Here is an 8,441-nt window from a genome sequence, read left to right as displayed (position 1 = left end):
GACCTGGGCACTGAGTTCTCAGCCTCAGGTCGGGAGCTGCTTATATTGGGGCGAGCCACGTGGCCCTGGGCGGGGCTCTGACAGAGGTGCCCAGGGAGCCAAGCCGGTCTGGCTGACCCTCTTCCCCCACCCCCCAGGAACTTCCCCTCCCTCCCCCTCCATCTCCCATCCCCCCACTTTCCCCTCCAGCTCTGTGGGACCTAGGAAATCAGGAAGGGAGCCGGGGTGCAGCGAGGGGAGACAGAAAGGGGAGCGGGCAGAGGGGCAGAGAGAGAGAGCAGAGAGGGGGGGTGGAGAGAAGGTGGAGGGAGGTGCAAGGGGTCACAGTATAGAGACCCACAGACAGGGAGGACAGAGAGACAGGGAATGGGGGACACACGGAGACAGAAGGGGAGGCCTAGATGGGAGAGAGAAGGAGATTCAGAGAGATGATGAGAAATGAAGACATAGAGAGATGGAGAGAGAGATGCCGAGACAGAGGACAAAGATCTGTGGAGAAACAGGCAAAGGGGAGTCAGATTCATAGAGGAGGCACAGAGGTGGAGGGGTGGAGGGGCAGGGAGGTGGAGGAGGGGATGGGGATGCGGGAGAGTGCAGTGGGGGCTCCTCCTCCTGTCCCCCTCAGTGAGGTTCCCACTTTCCTGGAAGAGGGGGCATTGTCCCCTCCTTGGGGCCACCAGGCACATGGGGGGAGCAGTGCGTTTTGGGGGTGACTCATGCTGAAACTAAAGTAAATAAACACAACTCACCCCACCTTCAAATTGGGAAGGGAGGAGGCTGGGAATCGAGCAGCTGTGGTTCCAGAAGGAGGTGGATGTGACCCAGGACACTGGGGTAACTAACAGAGCAGGTGCGGGGGGGTCTTCATCTGGGCCCCCAACAGAGGACGGAGAGGGGCTCGGATTCTGGGTCTGAGGGAGGAGGGCTGGGGGTGCAGACTCCTGGGTCAGGCTAGGCTGCAGGGGTGTGCGGGTCCGGCATTTTTGGCTGCTGGGCTCCTGAGGGGTGAAAGAGAGAGGGGCCTAGATGCCTGAGTCACCAAAGTCTGCCCCCAACAGGCCCGGCGGGGTTGGAAGTGACTCAGTGAGGGAAGCAGCATTAGAGCCGGGTGGGGTTTCCAGCACGGGTGTCACCCCAAGAATGTAGGTGGCACTGGAAAATTGGGGTGTCATCTCTAGAGAAGGTGGTGCTGTCACCCCACTGGGAATAGGTATGGAGTGATGGCAGGTGGATCACCCTGTCTGCCTGGGATCCCAGCTTTTCCCTCACCTCCTGATTCAACATGCCAGGACCCAGGCCTTGGTCGCCCGGCGCCACCCAGATAGCTTGCTGTCCTTGTCCCCAGACTTACGGGCGGCACTCAGCATTTTGCTGGTACGTGTCCATCACTTGGTACAGGAGCCTGAGCGTCCGGGGAACACCTCTCCACTTCTGGTCTGATGTCCTTGCGCCCCCATCTCTGCATCTTTGTTTCGCCAGCTCTGAATCCCTCTTTCCTTATCTCTGCAAATCCATTTCCAAGTTTCTCTGTCTCCCCATCTCTGAGTCTTTGTTCCCCCAAGGTTATGTCTCTTGCCCTCATCCCATCCCGGGGTCTCTGCCTCCCATCCCCACGTCCCTCTCCATCTCCAGGCCTCCCGGAGGAGGCAGCCACAGGGCCCCATCCCCCAGCTGTCCAGACCATGGCTGCAGGTGATTCAGGGTCAGTCATCTGTGAGGACCCAGGTCTCCCAGGATGACAACCTGGTCCATCTTCAAGTTTCCTCTCTCTACTCTGACACAGCCTGAGGGCTGCAATTAGACAGCGAATCACTAAGATGAGGAAATCGGGTGGGGAAGTTGTGAAGTGGCCTGTTTAGGGGTGAGGAGGAGGGCGGGAGCAGGAGGAACAGAGGCCTAGGGGCTGACGAGAGACCATGGGGGTCTCCAGGGACCTGGCGTCCATCCCCTCAGTGGGGTCACCGGATAAAATATAAGACATCCAGTTAAATCTGAATTTCAGGTACAACAATGACAACAAAGACTTTTAGCGTAAGTATGTTCCATGCAATATTTGGAATATACTTATACTAGAAAAGATATTTGTTGTTCATCTGAAATTCACATTCAACTGGGTGTCCTGTATTGTTATCTGCTAAACCTGGAGCCCTGTCTTCAAAGACAGGGGAGAGGAATCCAAGTCCCTGGCCCCTCTTTTTCCAGAACCCAGGCTCCCCTTTCTCTCCAGCATCCAAGCGACCAGGTCAGATCTGGGTCCAGTTGCCCAATGTGGGTTTCATAAGGCGGGTGGTGCCTGCCATCCGTGGTCCTGGTGAAACCGGTCAGGCAGAGCGGACTAGTGAGGTTGCCCCCTCTTCCCATCCTAAGCCTGCTGCTTCCTCGAGGGCCAGCCCAGGGGGCTGGGAGCCGAACAGGAGGGACTCAGTGGAGTTCAGGCTGGGACACGGTGTCTGGGCCTGGGTGTGGCATGTCTCTGCGTGTGGCGTGTGCCTCTCTCTCTGGGTGTTGTGTGGCTTTGGGGGTTGTGACGATGTCTCAGTGTGTGCTGGGGCATGATGTGTGAGAGGGTCTTTTCTATTTGTGTGTCTATATTGTCCTGTGATTCTACCCGCTGTCCACCTTGTTCAGGTGTGGTCAGTTGTCATGGTTCTATAATCCTGACTGGATGAAGGCAGGAGTTTTTTATTGAATAGGAGCCTCGCGTGGTGGGTTCCAGAGCCAGAAAACCCAAGTTCAAATTCTTTTTTTAATGTTTTTTTTTTTTAATTTTATTTTTTGAGAGATGGACAGAGGCAGAGCGTGAGCGGGGGAGGAACAGAGAGAGAAGGAGACCCAGAATCAGAAGCAGGCCCTAGGCTCTGAGCTGTCAGCACAGAGCCTGATGCGGGGCTCGAACCCACGAACACGAGATCATGACCTGAGCCGAAGTCGGACATTTAACCGACTGAGCCACCCAGGCGTCCCTCAAATTCGAATTCTGACAGCCTCTTCCTGCCTTCAGCAAATCACTAAGCTTCCTCGGACCTCCATTTGTCCATCTGCAAAATGAGCTGTTGCAAATAAAGCGGTTGAGAGGACTGGACGAGTTCATTCATGCGAGGTGCTTAGACTTGTGCCTGGCACACAGGAAACACTTTGTGTTTATGCTGGTGATAATGGTGTTTATGCTATTCTAGTCGCTGGAGGTACTGGAGTCCCCGGAGTAGGAAATGAAGCCATGTCTGCATCTGCTCGTGGTCCTGGTGGGAACTGAGCAAGTGGCCTCTCTGTGGCTGGGCGTGTAACTGCGTGCCCGGGGTGTCTGTTTTGCAATGTGAAATAGGATATTTCTGCATGTATTGTCAGTAAGGGTGATTGATTGTGTGCTTATGTTTATGTTTTGTGTTTGTAGGTGACGGCGTGGTGCCTGCGATTCTCTGATTGTGTGGGTGCAAATGAAGATCACACTAAGCAGATATTGAGGGCACATGTTTGGTGTGATCTTGCATTGCTGACTCTGAGGTGCCAGGAGTGTGTCTGTGTGGGTATTTGGGGTCTTGGGAGCCCTTCTTCCAGCTACTCCTGTACATGTCCCACAGGTGACCCTGGGAGGGTGACTCCTCCCCAAATGAGCCTCAGTTTCTTCTTTTTGGGGATGGGGGCAAGGGGGGGGGGCTCAGTGGCTTCCGAAGAAATGCCTGTGTGAAAGGGAAGGTGGGAGGAGATGGGTGAGGCCAGGGAGAGGCTGAGAAACATGATGGGGAGAGAGATGGCCGGGATGGGGACAGAGGAAGAGCTGCACAGAGATGTTTGTCCATTGATTCGAGGGGCATTTGCTGAGCTCCTGCAATGTGCCAAGACCGGCGGTGGGCATTGGTTCAAAGTCCAGGGGAAAGCAGAGAGATCCAGAGAGACGAAGACCTACCAGGAAAGCTATTGGCCACAGGGTGGCCCACGTGTCTCCACAATGGACTTAGTGACAGCTCTGAGTGGTGGAGACACAGTAATGGAGAGGGACCCTGCCCCTCCCCTGCCCTTCCTGAGGCCTAATCTGTCCAGATGAAAGAACAGAGGCCGTGAGGGGAAAGTCCCCTCCCAGACTGGGGGCACCCCCATGAATCATTTTCTTATCATCTCCTAATAGGATAATGACACACCTGCCCCCTCCTAATCACTATTTTCGACCCCAACCGGGCCCAACGCCCACAGTGAGAAGGGTTAGCCAAGTCTGGTATTTTGGAATCAGGAGAGGAAATACCCGGAAGTCCCAGTCCTTGGTCCTTCCAATCCCAGAACCTAGGATCCTAGGCCCCAGCCCCTCACCTCCACCCCAGGAGGCCTTGCTCTTAGCCCCGCTCCTTTGTGTCTACCTTTTGAAATCTCTCTGAGCTTGTCTTTTATCTCTTTGTCTGCTGATCTCCGTCTGTGTTTTGTATCCCTCCTGTTTCTTTACATCTGCATCTTGATTCCTCCTCGCTGGGCATCAATTTTCTCGCTTGTAAAATGGGGATTATAGTAATAATAATCTGATCTTTCAGAGCTGTAATGAGAAAGACAAGAGATAATTCTATAAAATGCTTTGCATAGAACCAGGGTCACAGGGAACCCCGTACAAGAGAGCTCTATTATAATTATTGTTTTCAATATTTTAATCTCGCTTGGTATCTATGTTTTTCTCCTGGTCTCCATGTGTCTCCTCCCACTCTGGTTTCCCTTTGCAGACAGCACCCCGGCTTCCCTTTTGGGGGATGTGGGAAGGGCAGAGCTTCCCCTAAGGCTCCTCCTCTTCATCTCTATTCTAAGCCCTACCTCTAGGCCCACAACTCTTGCCTGGGGACGAGGCCTGGCTCCAATCCCATAAATGGCCACATAAGATGCTGAACCCCAAATCTATCATCCCTGGGCAGGCCGGTGACTCCTGGGAGTACCCGTCCCTACACCCCGGCCTTTCAGGTTCCCAGCTCCCTCCTCGCTCAAGATCCAACCATTCAGAAGTCTAGGTTCCTCAGTCCTTCCTCCCTCAGATCCCAGTGGCGTGGCCAGAAACCACATTCTGAGTCCTTCTGCAATCCACCACGCCCTCAGCTACCACCCCTTTGCGTTTTTTCCCTCTGAGGCGGGTCTGACTTGAAGGATGCTAGCTGTGATAAGCTCTTCTTGACGTCAATCACCATCCTCCAGCCAGTAGACGCTCCGCCTCCTACTTCCCTGGGCCACTCAGGGCACGTTCCGTGGTAGGCGGGGCCCACAGCCTAGCTCGCACAGCGATAGGCTCTGGAAGACGCCAGTCTCCGCGAATCTCTGCCAGTCTGCCAATAGGACGGGCGCCTGCGGGGTGGGATTCCCGCGGCGCGCCGCAGAGGCTGGGACGACTCGTGAGGGAAACGGGTTCCGCGGGTCCAGTCGGTAAGCCCTTTCCAGCACGCCCAGTATTGGGGTTCTGGCCATAGTTCGGCAGGGAAACGGTGAGGTTTGGTGGGGTTCGAGGCGGAAGGGGCAGTTTAGCCGGGGCTACCGTGCATTTTGCCTTGTTGGAGAAACTGAGCCCAGGATGCACAGCCTCATTCATCCCTTCGTCCCATTCCTTCACCCTAAACCTGATTCGCATCTGCTCCTACCCGACCTGCACACGCATCCGTGTGTCTTTCCTGCCCTCATTCTTCTGCTGATTTCCAGTTTCCGCCTATTGCCACTCACTCGCTCATCACACACTCAGCCACCTATTACTTAAACATTTCCTGAGGTTGCCAGTGTCCCAGACCTTACGCTGGGCGGTGGTGGTGACCAAGATGAGTCAGTCCTAGGCCCTGCCCTAGAGGATCCCCTGTCAGATGGGAGGACAGACACGTTGATGGGCAGGGTGTGCCAGAGGTGGGGGAGTCCAGGCGTCTTTTTTGGCTTTGCGGGATCCGGAAGAGGTTTCCAGAGGAGGGGGGACGTTGGCACTGGATCTTGGAGGAACAGGAAGTGCCAAGCAAAGGTGAAGAGCACGTGGGAGGGTGTTTCGGTACCAGCAAAGAAAGGGAGGCATGCAGGCGTATTGCTGTGTGTAGGTGTCCAAGAAGAAGGCCTGTCAGGTCCAGGTTGTGGAGGGGTAACTGTAAGACTGGAAGCGGATGAAGGCAGCTAGCCTCAGCAGCTTGGACTTCACCCTGGGGTGGGGTGGTAGAGGGGAATGGTTTACAGCATGGGAAGACCAGGTCAGAGCTGGAGCCAGCAATGGAGGAATGCGATTGGAAGTGGGGAGCCCAACAGGGTGGCTTGGGAAGGAGCCTGGACAGGAGAGAATGAAGCCTGGATTAGGCCAGAGGCCGAGGGCATGAGGCCAAGACTCAGGGGGCAGAAACAACAGAATATGGGGCTTGATGGACTATGGGACGAGGGGGTGTCCAGGACAAGACCGAGAGTTTCCGGCCTGGGGTACAGGGGGATGATGGAGCCATTCCTGACATGGGGACGGGAAACAGGAGCAGGTTGGTGGGTGGAAGACCGTTTTGGGAGAGATGAATAAGGGGTCCTGTGCATTCAATAGGGGGAACAGGACCTTCAGGGAGAGTTCTGGGCTATGGCTCCCTCCCCCATCCTAACGCTGGCTCACAAGTCACTTATTGGGTGAATGAGGGCCTCTGAGGAGAGAGTCCGCCTGTCCCCATCCCCTTAGGAAACTTTTTTTGTGCTTCTGATTTTCAGTCTCTCCTTCCCTTCCTTCCTTCCTTCCTTCCTTCCTTCCTTCCTTCCTTCCTTCCCTCCCTGGTAGCATTAAATACATGTTCTATCATCTCTACACACACACACACACACACACACATATACACACACACAACTGCATCAAGCTCCCTTGAATTATTTCTCATTCCTTTTACAGCTGGAAACTTACGGTACCCACTGGCCGCATCTCTTACCTGCCACTCCCTCAGCCCTCCCATGTCTGGCTGCCCGTATCCCCTGACCTTGCTCTGGACAAGGTCACCAAGGACCCTTCTCCCTGCTGAGGCATGATGATAACATTTCCTTCCTCATCGGACTCGGACCACTCCCTCCCACCCGAAATCCCCTTCGCTATACATCCTGTTTCCTGGTTAGCCTCTTTCCTCTCTGGCTGCTCCTTGGAACCCTTCAGGACTCACCTTTTACTGCCTACTCCTTTACTGGGGACCATGGTCCTCAGGGCTCTCTCTGTCCTAGCCCTCTGCTCATCCCACCTGTACACCCTACCCGGAAAGGTTCCTGTCCCTCAGCTCCAGCCAGAGTGAGCACTCATCTTACTCTCCTGCCACCTCCTGGATGCCCCCCTGGATTGTCTCNACATCTGTTCTACCCTCAATAAGTCCTATTCAGCCTGTTACGGCTCTTCCTCCTACTCCCTACCCTCATGGCCTCTGCCCCAGCTCAGGCCTTGTCTTCCTTGTCCTCAGCCTGCCTCCACAGTTCCAGTCTTGTCCTTTTCAGTCCATCCCCTAATGTCCCAGAGCAGACTCGCTCTCTTTCAGTGCCTTAGCTGATCCTGTCCACCGTCCCCCCCTCCCAAGCCCTCCTGTGGCTTCTACTGCCCTCTACTTACAGTCCAGATTGCCCTCCAAGCACTTTAAGATCTGCTCTTGCTGACAACTCCAGGCCCCTCAGGCCACTCCCCACTTTGCACCTGACCTTCTGGCCAGGCAGAGGCTTTGCTAACTGCCCCTTGGCTCTCGCAACTTTGCAGGTTCTTCTGCATAGCAAACTTGTGCTCATCCTTTAACGTCAAGCTCAGATCACCTCCTCTCTGAAGCCCTCCTTGTCTACCACAGATGGAGCCTGTGTGGACTGTGGCAGCCTATGGCTGCGTCTCTCTGCTTACCTTCTATGAATCCCTTGAGGGCAGGCCCTGGATAGAAATCATCTCTGCCCCAAACCTAAGGCCCCACAAAGGGGCAAGGCCTCAGGGTCTCAGTTGAGGGACTAAGTGACTATCATAGCTGGGCAGGGCTTGGGCTTCCAGTATTTGGGATGAATAGTTTGTTTCTGGTTTCCTATTCTAGTTGCTGCAGTTCTCTAGGGAGTTTGGGTTTTCTTTTCCTGGTGGGTGCTGGGTTTGTAAAGGGGAGTCGCTGAGAACCCTCTGGCACACCACCCGGATTAAGTCTGAAGGGGAGGCGGGTCTGTGCTTGTAGAGTCCAGTCCCTCTGCACCCAAGAATCCGGGCCCTTCTTCAGGACCCAGAAGTTGGGTAGCCAGCTTTCTACTGCCAAGTTTCTCCGTTCCCAGCAGCGGCGTCTGATGCTGCCCCCTGGCGGGCGACAGCCGACTCTACTTGCAAGAGGCCAAACTAATTAAATACACTTTATTTACAAAGGAACAAAACCAAACCGACTGGCGAGGTAGGGCCAAGCCCCCGCCCTGCGGCGGTCACAGCAGCAGTAGAAGGCAATGAAGGAGTGCAGCTCCAGCTGTTTCCGGAGCCCGGTTTGTGTACGTCCCCCGCC

General features: G+C 54.9%; 1 protein-coding gene across 1 annotated transcript in view; it reads right to left on the bottom strand.

Moving 5' to 3' along the window:
* Window positions 1–6,052: 6,052 nt before the first annotated feature.
* The window catches only part of LIPE (lipase E, hormone sensitive type), a 17,948-nt gene continuing 15,559 nt past the window's right edge, over window positions 6,053–8,441 (bottom strand). The window contains exons 11-12 of the mRNA XM_077768128.1: window positions 8,326–8,405; window positions 6,053–6,131 (exon numbers count right to left, since the gene is read on the bottom strand). Of these exons, the coding sequence (XP_077624254.1) occupies window positions 6,053–6,131; window positions 8,326–8,405 (159 nt within the window). The remainder of the gene's footprint in view (window positions 6,132–8,325; window positions 8,406–8,441) is intronic.

The sequence above is a fragment of the Crocuta crocuta genome, unplaced genomic scaffold (genome assembly GCF_008692635.1).
Source record: "Crocuta crocuta isolate KB4526 unplaced genomic scaffold, BGI_CrCroc_1.0 scaffold886, whole genome shotgun sequence".
NCBI lineage: Eukaryota > Metazoa > Chordata > Mammalia > Carnivora > Hyaenidae > Crocuta > Crocuta crocuta.
Note: the sequence above shows the minus strand (reverse complement) of the source record. Positions and strands in the feature narration are given on the sequence as shown.